Source organism: Drosophila navojoa, chromosome 2 (genome assembly GCF_054131105.1).
Source record: "Drosophila navojoa isolate 15081-1374.11 chromosome 2, UAZ_NAV_1.0, whole genome shotgun sequence".
NCBI classification, from domain to species: Eukaryota; Metazoa; Arthropoda; class Insecta; order Diptera; family Drosophilidae; genus Drosophila; species Drosophila navojoa.
This window is the reverse complement of record NC_142890.1, coordinates 16,395,211-16,410,260: the sequence shown is the minus strand read 5'-3', so window position 1 is coordinate 16,410,260 and position 15,050 is coordinate 16,395,211. Positions and strand designations below refer to the sequence as shown.

At 40.1% G+C, this 15,050-nt stretch overlaps 4 protein-coding genes across 4 annotated transcripts; 1 reads left to right on the top strand and 3 right to left on the bottom strand.

Moving 5' to 3' along the window:
* Positions 1–275: 275 nt before the first annotated feature.
* On the bottom strand, positions 276–1,726 carry Arc42 (Activator-recruited cofactor subunit 42). The gene is made up of 2 exons (XM_018110035.3): positions 1,555–1,726; positions 276–1,484 (listed from the first exon to the last, which is right to left on the bottom strand). The coding sequence occupies exons 1-2, from the start codon at positions 1,586–1,588 to the stop codon at positions 298–300; spliced, it is 1,221 nt and encodes a 406-aa protein (XP_017965524.1). The 5' UTR covers positions 1,589–1,726; the 3' UTR covers positions 276–297.
* Positions 1,727–2,599: 873 nt separating this feature from the next.
* Mrp5 (Multidrug resistance protein 5) lies at positions 2,600–12,487 on the top strand. The gene is made up of 11 exons (XM_018109951.3): positions 2,600–2,743; positions 3,361–3,561; positions 3,639–3,724; positions 5,896–6,055; positions 6,137–6,515; positions 6,659–7,087; positions 7,378–8,537; positions 8,968–9,455; positions 9,521–9,786; positions 9,845–10,774; positions 10,844–12,487. Exons 2-11 carry the CDS (start codon positions 3,485–3,487, stop codon positions 10,880–10,882), a joined length of 4,014 nt encoding a protein of 1,337 aa, XP_017965440.1. The 5' UTR covers positions 2,600–2,743; positions 3,361–3,484; the 3' UTR covers positions 10,883–12,487.
* LOC108657456 (transmembrane protein 256 homolog) lies at positions 11,796–13,962 on the bottom strand. The gene is made up of 3 exons (XM_018110069.3): positions 13,629–13,962; positions 13,272–13,571; positions 11,796–12,043 (listed from the first exon to the last, which is right to left on the bottom strand). Exons 1-3 carry the CDS (start codon positions 13,719–13,721, stop codon positions 11,900–11,902), a joined length of 537 nt encoding a protein of 178 aa, XP_017965558.1. The 5' UTR covers positions 13,722–13,962; the 3' UTR covers positions 11,796–11,899.
* A 181-nt stretch (positions 13,963–14,143) lies between these two features.
* Mrm2 (Mitochondrial rRNA methyltransferase 2) lies at positions 14,144–15,014 on the bottom strand. Its single transcript, XM_018110058.3, has one exon. It carries the CDS (start codon positions 14,964–14,966, stop codon positions 14,202–14,204), a length of 765 nt encoding a protein of 254 aa, XP_017965547.1. The 5' UTR covers positions 14,967–15,014; the 3' UTR covers positions 14,144–14,201.
* Positions 15,015–15,050: the final 36 nt, after the last annotated feature.

Below are 15,050 nucleotides of genomic sequence, written 5' to 3'. Positions count from 1 at the left end.
CAAAAGATTTAAAATAACTTCAGTTTGGACATTGTTTAGAAAAATTAACTAAGTCATAGCTGTTGAGTTTACTTCGACTATCATATATATATATGTGAAAATATATTAATTTTAGATAGTAAATTTACGTGGCCATTAAGCATTGCCAATGAATTTAATTTTACTTTACCCACATCACACCTGTTGCATGCCTAAATGTATTTAAAATAGGGTATCTTTTAGTCTGTTTAAGACTTTATTGCATTATGACTTTTTACTTAAAAATAGTTGTTATAAATGCGAGCTGGCATTATATAATTAACTAGCGTATTCCTTGAGTATTGATCCCGCCACAACAAGTCGTTGAATCTCCGAGGTTCCCTCGTAGATTTCGGTAATGCGAGCATCTCGATAATGGCGTTCGGCTGCCATGTCGGTTACATAACCCATACCGCCCAAGACCTGGATGCACTGATGAGCACACAGTGTAGCCGCCTCGGAGGCAGCCAGTTTGGCCATTGCAGCTTCCTTCGTATAGGGCAACTTGTTGTCCTTCAGCCAGGCAGCGCGCCAGGTTAGTAGACGGGCCGACTCCACAGCCAGCGACATATCCGCAATCTTCTGCTGTATGGCCTGTAGCTTAGATATGGGCTTGCCGAAGGCCTGACGCTTCTGCGCATAGTCAACGGCCAATTCCAGGGAGGCCTGCGCAATGCCCAGCGCCTGGCTAGCGATGCCAATGCGCCCGGCATCCAGAGTCTGCATCGCAATCTTAAAGCCAAGGCCCGTTCCGCCGAGCAGGTTCTCCTTGGGTATTTCACAGTCCTCGAATATGAGCTGGCAAGTGGAGGAGCCGCGTATTCCCAGTTTGTCCTCCTTCTTACCTAGCGAAAATCCCTTGGTTCCCTTATCTACTATAAATGCGGAGATGCCCTTGTGCTTCAGTTGCTTGTTGGTGGTGGCAAAGACTACAGCTGCCTCCGCCTCGAAGGCATTCGTTATCCATGCTTTCGTGCCGTTTAGCACATAGCGATCGCCTTTCTCCGTGGCCACGGTGGAAGCAGCGCCAGCATCCGAGCCATTGCCAGGCTCGGACAGAGCAAAGCAACCCACACGTTCGCCTGTTGTGTAAGGCGTGATGTAGGCAGCCTTCTGAGCATCATTTCCAAAGCCCAGCAGTGGGCCCAAATACAGAGAATTATTGACGGACATTATCACGCCCGCTGAGGCGCAGCCACGTGAGATCTCCTCCATGGCAATGGCATAGGCCAGATAATCCAAGCCGGTGCCGCCAAGTTCCTCGGGCACAGAGACGGCCATGAGGCCCAGTTCGCCCATTTTTTTAATCTGTTCCCCTGGATAAAGATGTTCACGATCGAACTTTGCGGCATTTTCACCCACCAGCTCTGAGTTGGCAAAGTCACGGCATGTTTTCTGCAGCATCTGATGCGTATCTGGTAGCGCAGCGAGCGAGGCAATTCCTCTTCTATGCAACGTCTGACGGGCTGATAAGGTGTTAAGGATGGTCGAGTATACATATCAACAAGTCAAAGTCCAGTGGAAACGTTAACTTACCAACACTCAGACTGCTCCTTAATATGGACTGCATTTTGTTAAAAATAAATTTTAAATATACTTTTTCCTTAATTATTTAACAACTTGGCAGCCGTGCTTAAGCAATTATTATGTTGTAAATTAAGCCGCTTATTAAAAAATACGGATTCGATATGCATTCTTGAGTCTATCGATATTTGATGTACAAAAACGGCGGTCGCGTATTGCATTAACATAGTGTTATGCGTACGTTACTTACAGCGCGGGAAATGTTAAAGTTTAAATTAAACTGTATGATATTTCAATTTATAATCAACAATTTTTTATTTAAAACTCGTTTCTTGTATAGAAAACCCATATTTTGTATAAAAGCCGTATCCGAATCTGTTAAATTTCAGCTTTGCAAGGATATCAATTAACATATAAGTTATCGTAAGGAGTACGCCTGCGCCGCTGAAAATCAGAGAAGAAGCAGACCAAGTTTCGAGCTCGCACAAACTTGTTTAACGTTTTTTTTTATTGCACAATTACATTTAATTCTATAAAAATACGCACATAGGGCACCATTTATTTGAAAGCGACAATAAGAATTAGTGTTTATAAGTGAATTGCACGTATTTCGATTGGCACTATAATTGTTTATTGATTTGCAGTCAAGTTTTGTGTTTTTTTTTCTACCTACATCCTTTGTCAATTTTATTTATTTTTTCTTTGTATGTTTATGTTTTGCTAATTTATTTGCGAGGCTACAAACTGCTTCATCGTGACTCAGCTGGTAAGATGTCAAACTATATTATTATTGAATTATATATAGACATTAAAAAAAAGTTGTGACCACAAACAAGTGAAGTTTGTTTATTTACAAAGGCAAACAAAGTAGGCATAAGCAGAAATCGAGCTTCTGCTCTTGCTTCTGCTTATGCTTCTGACAAGCCTCTGATATGCGGTAAAACTGGTGCAGCTGCAGCCTTCGGCTATAGTTAGAATTATCAGCGTTTTAGATAACGTTTAAATTTCATTCAGAATTTGTTAGTCCGGCAAACGCTTATCAAATCTCTACTCGATCACAAAACAAAAGCGAAGTCGAACGCTGATAACAGCATTGAGTTACCGCCTTAATCACTCACTCTGTGGCTATAAAAGTGCCTCTTATATCTGGCCAAGAGCTCAGTTACAGATCAACTGCCTGTCGGAGTTCCAGTGCCACTTTGTGAGTTCAACACGTTTCGTCCTTGTGTCAGCTGTTCAATATCAATACATATACTATATACGATCTGATAATATTTGTGATTGTGAAAATATATGATCTTAAATACATTAGAAAGTGTCATAAATAAATAAAAACGGTGTACAAAGTGGATTAAGAACTGATATATTATACACTATAAACAAAATCAACTGACATCACACCTATGGGAATATCTAGAAAGTGTTCTGAAATTAATTTGATAACTGAATTGCATAACTATTATTATATAAGAAGTTAAGAAATTGTATTTTCCCAACCATAATGAAATAAAACAAATCTTATAATTTTTCAAATCATATAACTTATGATTTATTATTGCCAACTCAGCATGATTAACGTTATTCGCTAGACGTTTTCGAATCGCATATCTATAAATTGAGCATGGTTCAGATTCCTTCAATTCCAGATAAGATTTAATGCTGCCTTTTGATATGGATTCCAGCATATACAATGTGCTCATACAAATTAAAGCAGATTTTTATCAGCAAATAGTACTATAATTTTGTTTTTGTTTGATGAGTATTTTTGATTTTTATACGTCAAATTAACAGTTATCATATTTATCATCTATATTATAGCGGCGCTTGTGGCTGTCAGATAGAGCACACACGAACACACACCCACACACGAACACTTGCACCACAAATGACAAGCTATTGAGATATTGACATCGAACCGGATTGACAATAATTTGAGATCAAAATGCAGTCCGTCACCGCAGATGAGCTGCCGGAGAATCCGCGCGAGAGATCGAATCCGCTGTCCTCGCTAATGTTTTGGTGAGTTCTAGAGATATATAAATATAAATTATATAATATTTAGCTCGTTAACTAATTTCTTTTTCATTTATCCATAGCTATACCATGCCGACATTTTTCAAGGGACGCAAAAAGACGCTCGACGAAGGCGATCTCTACAGGGCCCTAAAGGAACACAAGTCAGGTAAATATATAAAATACATGAATCATTTATTTCACCTTAACTGACTTTTCCAAAGTTTATAAATAATCGCGAATTAAAAAACTGAATCAGCGTAGAAAGAAATCAAATTGAAAAAAAAAATCTTATCAATAATCAAAAATTAGCACTTGACATTTAATTTAAATGAATGTTTAATTGAAGCAGTAAATGCATTCCAAAAATACAAAATTAATTCAATGATTCGGTCTTTTAACTTTTTCATAAAGCAGCAAGAAATGCTAGCTATAAATAGAGCAGTTTTGTTCAATTACTTTTAAACAAACTTTTGTTTAGATAAAAGTTAAAAAGAGTTTATATAAATTTAGACTCTAGTTCAAATAATTTCTTAATAAAATTTATCGCATTTATATAGATTTCGGGTATATATAAAATTGATATCTGTTATGTAGATTATATAAATATTTTATATTTATAATTAGATTATATAAACTCGCTTCTATGTATTATCTATGAGCTCTATATAAACTAGGCTAAAATTATTATCTATGCAAATGAGTGCATTATGTAGATACAACTCTTATCTATTTAGAAAACTCGACTTGCTTCGTTTATGTAGATTTGACTTTCTTACATCATTACCAAATGGCTAAAAAATAAACCAATTTCTTTCGGTTTTTTTTTTTTATATTTATTTTTTATTTTTTGAACAAAAGTGTGGTATGACAAATCTTACACAGTGTATTATCTATGGAAATATCAACTCTTCAGACATATTTTACGTGTGCTTTCGAGTGGCTAAATGCGGCACAACCACGCACTGGAACGCCACTTAAAAGTATAGCAGCTTGTTGTTGTATTTTGTTTGGTTTTACGATTAGATAGAATAGAGCATGTGAACAGGAAGCCTGTCTGATGGATAAGCAGTCCATTTTTAGCTTGAGACATTTGGCGTGGTCTTTGCCATGCATAGGATCAGAGCTAACCATTGCATGCCAGATACATGGACATATATTATCGGAAGCGATTCCTCATAAGTCATATGCAAAGTCATCGCCAGATAAGATTTCTGACAATTGACGCCTATAAAATATTCTATAATATGCAATAGGTTTAAAGTTTATCACGCTTATCAGTGGGAACTAGTTAATCATGGAAATTGAACTTTGATTTTTATGGAACCATTAATAAAAATAATAAAAATCAGTAGCTGTTAGTGCCAAAAAAGTTGAGCTCTGATAACTTTTTGATAACTTTGACAAGCGGGCATTGCCGCAATTAATGAGCTCTCGCCCAATTTGACCGCTCCATGATATATGAGATATACGAGAATATCTCGCGCGCTCATTAGCCCCAAAATAAATGTGCCTATAGAGACACCAACGGCTGACATTAAGTGGGCAAGCGTCCAATCTAATCTGGCATGCGTCTTTAGTAAATATTTATATAGGTAAACATTGGCATATAGCTAATTCTCGACTTTTTTTCCATTTATCAAATACTTTGGTCTAGTATGTTTAGTATATAGAGTCTTGGGCCCACTTTAGATTGGCAAGAAAGCAGTGCGGAAGTGTCTCGGACTTATTATATACTGTATACATGTATATATGTATATATGTACATATATATGTGTTATAGCATATAGTTAGGGGCCTGAGCGGCAGCACATGCGTCCAGCTTTGACCAGGCGCGATTAGCCAGTTAGCTGATAAGAGATAAGCCCACGAGACAGCTGACTGCGATAGGGTTTTTTTCTTTTTGCTATAAGGCCATAATTCACATAGACAATGGAGTCGCTAAGCTTGATATACCTATTTATGGGCGATAAAAATCATGGACTTGCATCGTAAAACCTTGACTCAACATTCTTGCTACTGAAATCAGTTATAGCTAATTCATCAGAACACTATAAAGGGTAATAGAAGTACATAGTATAAATAAGGAAAAACATAATCTAAGCATAACTGCAGAATGCTCTAAATGATATACAAAATTGATTAAGTACTTATATTGAATATATAAATTGTATAACTATCATGTCTACAAAACTAGAGAATGGCAAGGTTTCCATTCGAGTTAAAATACGCAAAACTTTATTACAATGTACTTTTAACTGAAATAATTATGCGCCCATATATTCCACTCAGCTTTCAAGACATCTTTATAGTAATTGCCTGAACATTTTTATCTTTCAGATACACTTGGCAAGAAGCTGAGCAAGGCATGGGAGAAGGAGGTAGAGGAGAAGCGTAAGAAGAAGAAGGAGCCCAGCTTGTTCAAGGCAACGATGAGCGTCTTCGGCTTGAACTTTGGCTTACTCGGTTTGGTTTTGTTTATAGTGGAAATGGGTTTCCGGTAAGCGCCACACCTCCCTCACCCCTTGCTATATATATTTCGTTATTTATGATCATAATTATGGTGCTTAATCCTTGACAGCGTGACGCAGCCTCTGTGCCTGGGCGGCTTGGTGGCCTACTATTCGGATGCCAACAACCTGGAAAACGACGATCAGACCACAGCATACCTGTACGCCGTCGGCGTAATCTTGTGCAGCGCCTTCAATGTATTATTCATGCATCCCTATATGCTGGGCATGTTCCACACGGGCATGAAGGTGCGCGTCGCCATGTGCAGCATGATTTATCGCAAGGCGTTGCGACTCAGTCGCACAGCACTGGGCGATACAACAACCGGCCAGGTGGTTAATCTCATATCGAATGATGTCGGTCGTCTGGATGTCTCCGTGATACACACGCATTATTTATGGCTGGGCCCAGTGGAGATCGCTGTGGTCACCTGGCTCATGTACCGAGAGGTAAGCAAAGTCCCAGACAGTTTGATGGACTGTTAACTGATATACAAATTAAATATACTTTGCATTAAAAACAGTAGAAATTTGCTGAGTTAATCATCGCGTTTACCGTATCATAATCATTATATTTGCGTACTCCTCCACAGATTGGCGTTTCAGCATTCTTTGGCGTGGCTATTATGTTGCTCTTCATACCCCTCCAGGCATATCTGGGCAAGAAGACGTCGAGTCTGCGTCTTAAAACGGCTTTGCGTACGGATGAACGTGTGCGCATGATGAACGAAATCATATCGGGCATTCAGGTGATCAAAATGTACGCCTGGGAAATACCATTCAGCAATATGATCAACTATGTGCGCGGCAAGGAGATGAATGCCATTCGAAAAGTGAACTACATTCGCGGCACTCTGCAGAGTTTCATTATGTACGTGACGCGTATTTCGGTGTTTGTCAGCCTGGTGGGCTTTGTGCTGCTCGGACAGCTGTTGACCGCCGAGAAGGCCTTTGCCATTACCGCCTACTACAATATTCTGCGTAACACAATGACCATCTACTTCCCAATGGGCATCTCACAGGTAAAAACAAACTCTAAATCAATATCTTATAAGTTTAAAAAATACGTTAACAGGACTTTAAAGAAGGATCTCTGTAAAAAATGGCTTTTACAGAGCAGATTTTAATATAATGTTGATAACTTTAAATTCCGCTGTTATGAACAGAAGACTGCGAATGGCGATCGCTGTTGCTTAACATAACATATTTATGTTGTTTATCGGCGCGCTAAAGAATCTTTTCAATATGAAAAAACAAAGTATATATATTTTAATTAAATTCTTACAATTTGTTGCTTTAAATTTCTCAACAGTTTGCTGAGTTGCTTGTATCCATCCGCCGTATACAAAAGTTCATGATGCATGAGGAGACGAAAGTGCGCGACAAGTCGCACGATGCGAACGATCAGAAACTTAAGCCGGCCGGCACTATTGTGGAGGAGGCTGCGGCCACAGTGACAGGAGTGCTGAAGCCGAACAGTCGCCGGTCTAGCGAGACGAAGGTGGGCATAAATATTACCAAGATGAAGGCCAAGTGGGATTCCAAGTCGACAGAGTATACGCTGGATAACATTAATCTGAAGTTTAAGCCGCGCCAGCTGGTGGCCGTCATTGGACCTGTCGGTGCTGGCAAGTCCAGTTTGATACAAACGGTGCTCGGCGAGCTGCCTCCAGAATCGGGCACTGTTAAAGTGAATGGCACCCTCTCGTATGCATCCCAAGAGCCGTGGCTATTTACGGGTACCGTGCGTCAGAACATCCTGTTCGGTCTAGCCATGGACAAGAGTCGCTATCGTCAGGTGGTGAAGAAGTGTGCGCTGGAGCGTGACTTTGAGCTACTGCCGTACGGAGATAAGACGATTGTGGGCGAGCGTGGTGCCTCTCTATCCGGTGGCCAGAAGGCACGTATCAGTCTGGCTCGAGCCGTGTACCGCAAGGCTGATATCTACCTGCTGGACGATCCCCTCAGCGCTGTGGACACTCATGTGGGTCGTCACCTGTTTGATCAGTGCATGCGCGGCTATTTGCGGGATAACATTGTGCTTCTGGTCACCCATCAGCTGCAGTTCCTGGAGCAGGCCGATCTAATTGTCATTATGGACAAGGGCAAGATCAGTGCCAAGGGCACATATGAGTCCATGTGCAAGAGTGGCCTGGACTTTGCCCAAATGTTAACCGATCCTAGCAAGAAGGAAGAGGGCGCCGGCGATGCACCCGACAAGCGAAAGCTATCGCAGATCAGCACGCGTCGTAGCAGACAGAACAGTGTTTCGTCCATGGAATCGGGCGCCGAATCCGTGGTCATGGAGTCGCCCATGCAGGCGCAGGAAGGTCGTACCGAGGGACGAATTGGTTGGAATCTCTACAAGAAATACTTCGCTGCCAATGGTTACTTCCTGTTCATTGTGTTTGCCTTCTTCTGCATTGGTGCTCAAGTGCTGGGCTCGGGCGGTGATATGTTCTTGTCATACTGGTAAGTAAACAACTGGCAAAAATACATGCATACATATACAGGGTCTCGCACTCAAAATCTGATAAAAGAAACTCAGAGAACCGTTCTTGCTCGAGTTCGTTCGTGATCGGTTGCTTTATTTCGCTCTGATTGTTCTCCGTGTTGGTTGAGTGTCTTATACGAGCTTCAATCGTATCACTCCCTAAACGATGTTCGTTAAGAGAGCGAAAAAAAAAATCAAAACCGAAAGAACCGAACCTTATTGCTCAGAGCAAAAGCGATTAGATATGATTTGTTGTTCAGTTGATTTCGCGAACAGAGCGCAATCAAAACATGTAATCTTAACATTATGTTAATAATACAACTGCTAATTGCTAGTATTTGTATGTAATCTAACAGTATGTTGATAATGTAAATTGCTAATTCAATATCATGCTCACCTCATTTTCAGGGTCAATAAAAACGAAGGTGAATCGGAAACCTTCATGTCACGGTTGCGTCGCTCCTTCATGCCGAGAATCAACAGCGAAACGGATCCCGTCGATATATACTATTTTACGGCTATCAATGTCTTGGTGATTGTGTTCTCTCTGGTGCGCAGTGTGCTCTTCTTTTACTTGGCTGCCAAGAGCTCGACAACGCTGCACAATAAAATGTTCCAAGGCGTGACCCGAGCGGCAATGCATTTCTTCAACACAAATCCATCGGGTCGTATTCTGAATCGTTTCTCCAAGGATTTGGGTCAGGTGGATGAGATTCTGCCATCGGTCATGATGGACGTCATGCAAATTTTCCTCGTCATCCTGGGCATTATCGTGGTGCTGTGCATTGTGAATGTGTGGTATCTGCTGGTTACGTTCATCTTGGTGATTATCTTCTATCTGCTGCGCTCCTTCTACCTGACTACGTCCAGAGATGTCAAGCGATTGGAGGCTACAAGTAAGTACTGAGAAACAGGTTGATTGAGTAATCCAGATCTTATACTCACTCTCGATCTTTTATAGCTCGCTCGCCCATCTACTCCCATTTGAGTGCTTCGCTGAATGGTTTGGCTACGATACGAGCTTTCGGTGCACAGAAGGAGCTCATTGAGGAGTTCGATAATTTCCAGGACTTGCACAGCTCTGGCTTTTATATGTTCTTGGCGACGAGTCGTGCCTTTGGCTACTGGCTGGATTTGATCTGTGTGCTCTACATCGCCATAGTGACGCTTAGTTTCTTCCTCTTCTCTCCTCAAAACGGTGGCGAGGTCGGCCTGGCCATAACCCAGGTGCGAATCGCTATCACAAATTGTTAGCCAAATTGTTCTAACCAAGCTCTTTTTGCAGGCTATGGGCATGACAGGCATGGTGCAGTGGGGTATGCGTCAGTCCGCCGAGCTGGAGAACAACATGACGTCGGTGGAACGTGTCGTTGAGTACGAGGATCTGGAGCCGGAGGGTGACTTTGAGTCCAAGCCGAACAAGAAACCACCAAAGGACTGGCCCGATGAAGGCAAAATTAAATTTGATGACCTGAGCTTGCGTTACTTCCCCGACAAGGATGCGGACTATGTGCTCCGTTCGCTGAACATTGAAATTAAAGCCTGTGAGAAGGTTGGCATTGTCGGACGCACGGGCGCCGGCAAATCCTCCCTGATCAATGCACTGTTCCGCCTGTCCTACAACGAGGGCGCAATCCTGATCGATCACCGCGACACCAACGAGCTGGGTCTGCACGATTTGCGCAGCAAGATATCAATTATACCCCAGGAGCCGGTTCTGTTCTCGGGCACCATGCGATACAATTTGGATCCCTTCGATGAGTACTCGGACGTGAAGCTCTGGGAGTCACTGGAGGAGGTCAAGCTCAAGCAAGTGGTTGCCGACTTGCCCAGCGGCCTGATGAGTAAAATCTCCGAGGGTGGAACCAACTTCAGCGTGGGTCAGCGTCAGCTGGTGTGCCTGGCCCGTGCTATACTTCGCGAGAATCGCATCCTGGTCATGGACGAGGCGACGGCCAACGTGGATCCGCAGACAGATGCTCTCATTCAGAATACGATTAGGAATAAGTTCAAGGAGTGCACAGTTCTGACAATTGCCCATCGATTGCACACGGTCATGGATTCGGATAAGGTTCTGGTTATGGATGCGGGACGTGCCGTTGAGTTCGCATCGCCCTTCGAGTTGCTCACCGTGAGCGAGAAAAAGGTGTTCTATGGCATGGTCAAGCAAACTGGCGATGCCACATTCGATGCTCTGCTCAAGGTTGCACAAAAGGTGAGTCTGTTCGGAGGAAAACATGGAAAATGACGTCATTAAATATTTCTTGTATAATTTATTGAACAGGCGCATGAGGATAACTTGCGGTTGAAAAAGGATTCTTGACATTTCGCCGTGCCGAAAGCTTTTAAAGACTACATACTTAAGATACTGGAACCAATTACGAACCACCCGGCTGCCAATGCGCGCATACAAAAGACCTTCCTATTCGCCGAGGCCTCCAAGCAGAAGCTATTAGGGTAGCCCAAGATAAAGTAATGACAAAAAGGATAAGACAAAAGTAAACAATCGTTAAGCAAAGGATTTTTATAACACAAACAACACACACACACACACACACACAGATGTACAAATGAAATCCAACTAAATGTTAGTTGAATTGAGATAGAACGAGATGTATGACAATAAGAGCTCAAGTTGGAGCATCTAAATCAATATCATAAACAAAATGAAAGGACCTTTAAAAGGTCTCATAAAATGTGTTCCGTAACGACAATAACGATTATTTAAAAGAAAAGGAAAAAAAAAACAACAACAAAAGATACTATAAACTGTTACGTCTAGTATTAATGTGTGTGTTTTTATAGTAATTTATTAATGTACAGGTATACAGAATAAATGTAACAATTTCTTAAAGTTTTATTTCGATTTTTTGTTTTTTTTTTTTTTTGTTTCACAAGATATATATATTTTTATTTCTATTATTTTCACATTGGCTGTTCAGTTCGTTAAAGCAACTAATAGAAATGCATTTAAATCATCTATAAGATATAGAGATTCAATGCATTTAACAATATAACAAAAAAAGAGAAAAATTATATCTTCCATTTGCTGCAAACAGATATCAAATTAAAAGAAAAACAAAAGAGAGTTTTAAAATTCAACTGCTCGCCACGAGAGCTCACATTACTCACTAAGAAAACGCTTTTTAAAAGCGCGTAAATATGTAATACATAATATATATTTATATTTATTTATATAGCTGCCGCTCTAATCACACACGAAACTTCATCTAGGCTTTAGCGTTAGTTGACTTTATATACACATTTATTATTATATATAGTTAGATGTGTGCCATTTGTGATTCTATGTACTATATCCTATGCTGCGCGTATATCACATCTAGACCACCAGCGACAGCCAGGCACCAATCAAGCAGAATCCGCCGATAGTGGCATAATGCTGCAGTCGCTTATTACCAGTCAGAGCGCGATAATACATGCAGCCAGAGAAGAGTACGGTGCCCATGGTCATCAAGACCCCAGTCTGCAAAATAGAAAGCACAATTCGCATATTTTTAAGCATACGAAAAGAAACCAAACACAAAGGAAAATAAAAAGGCAGCAGAAAGAAACAAAAATTATTTATGCCGCATTTAAGTGTTAGACAATAATAATGTATGGCCTGCAAATTTTGATGTTAGCTTTAGTTGTTTGCTTTGAGAACAAACAAAACGAAACAAAAAGAAAACAAATGGAATCCAAAGGCAAGCTCTACGATTTACTTATCGCATAAGGCTGAAAACAAAATTATGAACAAAGAATTAAGCAGCGTTATTGAAGCTGACTTTTGGTACATTTTTTAAACAAAAGAAATTCAAGAGATGAATTTAGTCTTAAGCCAAAAACCAAATACATATTTCCTATATCCTCAAACCCCTATACCATATCAGATCTGAACCTCTCATATCATCTATAATAACAAAGAAAACGATGTTAAATTTAAATGTTAGTAATTATCGTATACAAGTTTCGTAATGTGGTATTGAAATTACTTTTAAGCTGCAATTAGTGGTTGTTGAACATTTAGCTTTAGCTTTGAAGAGACAAGAAACATAATATATATATTTCATATACAATCTGAACTTCTTATAGATCGTAACGCTTAGCAAATATCAAACTTTACTCATGGTTCAATTAGCCTCTCCTTTACATTTCTATTTTAATTTCTTTAATTAAGCGAGTTTGTCAATTACATATACATTTACATGAAATACATATTGATATACACATAAATATTGAACAAAATCGAAAATCATTCAAAGAGTAACGCGAGTTGTTGTAAATTCCGTTCAAAGATTTAACTTTTACAAATGACAAAATAACTGAAAAGCTTTATGATGCTCAATAAACTGTAAAGAAATGGAATTGCCTTCTTTATTTATACACTCTGTGTGGACGATGGGAATGGTATGAGACGTGACTAACTGCTCATATTTATGTATATACTATTTACGATATATTATATCCCTACCGGTCTCTAAAACTTTTTACCTATGTATGTCCCATTTTACATTAACTTCTAAGGATTACGATTGCCCACAATTCAGCTTAGCCCTAACCCTCTCTATTTCTGTTTTTGTCTTTACATGTTACAGTGAATCAAAATATAAATAACATTTAAAATAATTATTATTTTATCAGACAACACACATACATATGTATAAACTTTCCCGCCGCTCGCCCCATAAGGTAAATAAATGTCAAATACTTACAAAGACTGGATAGTGAGCCAAAGGCATGCACATGAGCGCAAAAGAATGTAGGAAATGTATGCGATTGGCAACATCAGCAAATGCCTGCGAGTCTTGCTGTACTTTGGGATCACTGACATCCTTTAGAAAATACTTGCAATAGGCGCCCATAAAAATCGCCGATGCACCGCCCAAGCCGGCAATGCGAATAAAATTATAGTGACTGCCGACAATGCGATGCATCGAAACATTTATAGGTTGAATCTGCATTGGGAGTCCCATCGGATTATCGTTCGCAGCCAGCTTCTTTGGGCGCAGACCCTGCGATACAAACGTTGGGCCACAAAATAGAAAACAGTTAGGATATGATGTACTTACTATAGCTCGTAGTATTGAAGACGATGAATTGATAAGCGCGCGACTGACAGGATTGCCAAGTGTAATATACTCGAAAGTGTCAGCGACCGACATATTTTTTTAACTAGTTAATATTTAGAGCAATAAAAGGATATTGTGGTGCTGCGATTGGTTTGCGTGTATATTATTGTGCTTGGTGCCAGTGGATGAGTACGATATGGCGTTGCCAGTGTGGCTCAGAGCGCGAACAACCTTCTATCGATATTCGATTGCATCTGAAAAGTTATTGTAAATGTAAATTTCAGTGTTATGTCGATATATTTTTAAAAACGAAATAGGTAAATATGTACAAAAGATTTTTATCTGAATTTCAAAATACAACTACTTGCTTTGGGATCCAACTAAATACATCTACATATATATACTTTAAAAAACAACATTTAACCAGCGTGACCACAAGTTAAATTATCATCGATCAATAATAAACACGGTTCCTTATAAAGATGAATATATTTTCAACTATTCAAAAAATATGCAACAATTTTAGTTTATCTTATTTTTACAATTGCATAAGACTATTAAAACTAAATATGACTATGTAGCTGTTGCTGCTAGACCTTTAAATCCGCGTGCCAATAAGAAATGCTCCGCAGAGTCGCCACGACTAGCGCGTGGTTTGACCCTTTTAACTTTTTCATAATAGCACAAAATATCTCGTTCCAGTTTCGGTACATCGCCATTGTCCCAGATTTTTACAACTAAATTTGCTTGCGGTGCTGACATTGCGAGGGCAAACTTGAGTACTTCGTAGCACAGATTTGTAATACTCTCTTGGTCAAGCATACGCACTCCCGTTGCATTGGGTGCCATGTCCGAGAGAACGCAATTTACTGGGCGACCAGCTAGCGACTCTCGTAGGCGTTGTTGAGCGAGAGGGTTAGTAAAATCCATTCCTCCAAATATAGTCGCTCCTGGCACAGCGTGAAAATGAAGAAGATCTATGCTATATACAGCACCTCTCGGCATACGGTCCATTTTGCCATTTGCATTGGTTCGCTCGGCAGCTACTTGTGTCCAACTACCTGGTGCGGCTCCACAGTCCAACACTACATCGCCAGGTTTAAGAATCTTGTATTTATCATCCATTTCAAGAAGCTTGAAAGCGCTGCGACATCGGAAATTTAACATGCGCGCCTTTTCCACATATGGGTCGGCTAGCTGCCGTGTTAGCCAATCCTGGGAGCTTTTGCTTTTACCCTTAAGGTTGTTGGGCTGTTGTTTGGCAAATTGCACTGCATTATTTGTTTGTAGGAACCGTCTAACGAATAAATTCCATGAGCTGACTACCGGTTGTCGCATTGTGCAACAATAAACAAAACAGCTGTTGTAGTGAGCACTGAAGTGGTATTTAGTATATTTAGCATTTTCGGTATTTTTAATTTA

Excerpts from the sequence above, each read along its gene's own strand:
- LOC108657456 (XM_018110069.3), bottom strand. The coding sequence starts at position 13,721 with ATGTCGGTCGCTGACACTTTCGAGTATATTACACTTGGCAATCCTGTC. Across the intron at positions 13,572-13,628 it reads CTTCAATACTACGAGCTATA|GGTCTGCGCCCAAAGAAGCT; the intron begins GTAAGTACATCA and ends TTTGTATCGCAG. Across the intron at positions 12,044-13,271 it reads TGGCTCACTATCCAGTCTTT|ACTGGGGTCTTGATGACCAT; the intron begins GTAAGTATTTGA and ends TCTATTTTGCAG.
- Arc42 (XM_018110035.3), bottom strand. The coding sequence starts at position 1,588 with ATGCAGTCCATATTAAGGAGCAGTCTGAGTGTTG. Across the intron at positions 1,485-1,554 it reads AAGGAGCAGTCTGAGTGTTG|CCCGTCAGACGTTGCATAGA; the intron begins GTAAGTTAACGT and ends ACACCTTATCAG.
- Mrm2 (XM_018110058.3), bottom strand. The coding sequence starts at position 14,966 with ATGCGACAACCGGTAGTCAGCTCATGGAATTTATTCGTTAGACGGTTC.
- Mrp5 (XM_018109951.3), top strand. The coding sequence starts at position 3,485 with ATGCAGTCCGTCACCGCAGATGAGCTGCCGGAGAATCCGCGCGAGAGA. Across the intron at positions 9,456-9,520 it reads CAAGCGATTGGAGGCTACAA|CTCGCTCGCCCATCTACTCC; the intron begins GTAAGTACTGAG and ends GATCTTTTATAG. Across the intron at positions 9,787-9,844 it reads TCGGCCTGGCCATAACCCAG|GCTATGGGCATGACAGGCAT; the intron begins GTGCGAATCGCT and ends CTCTTTTTGCAG.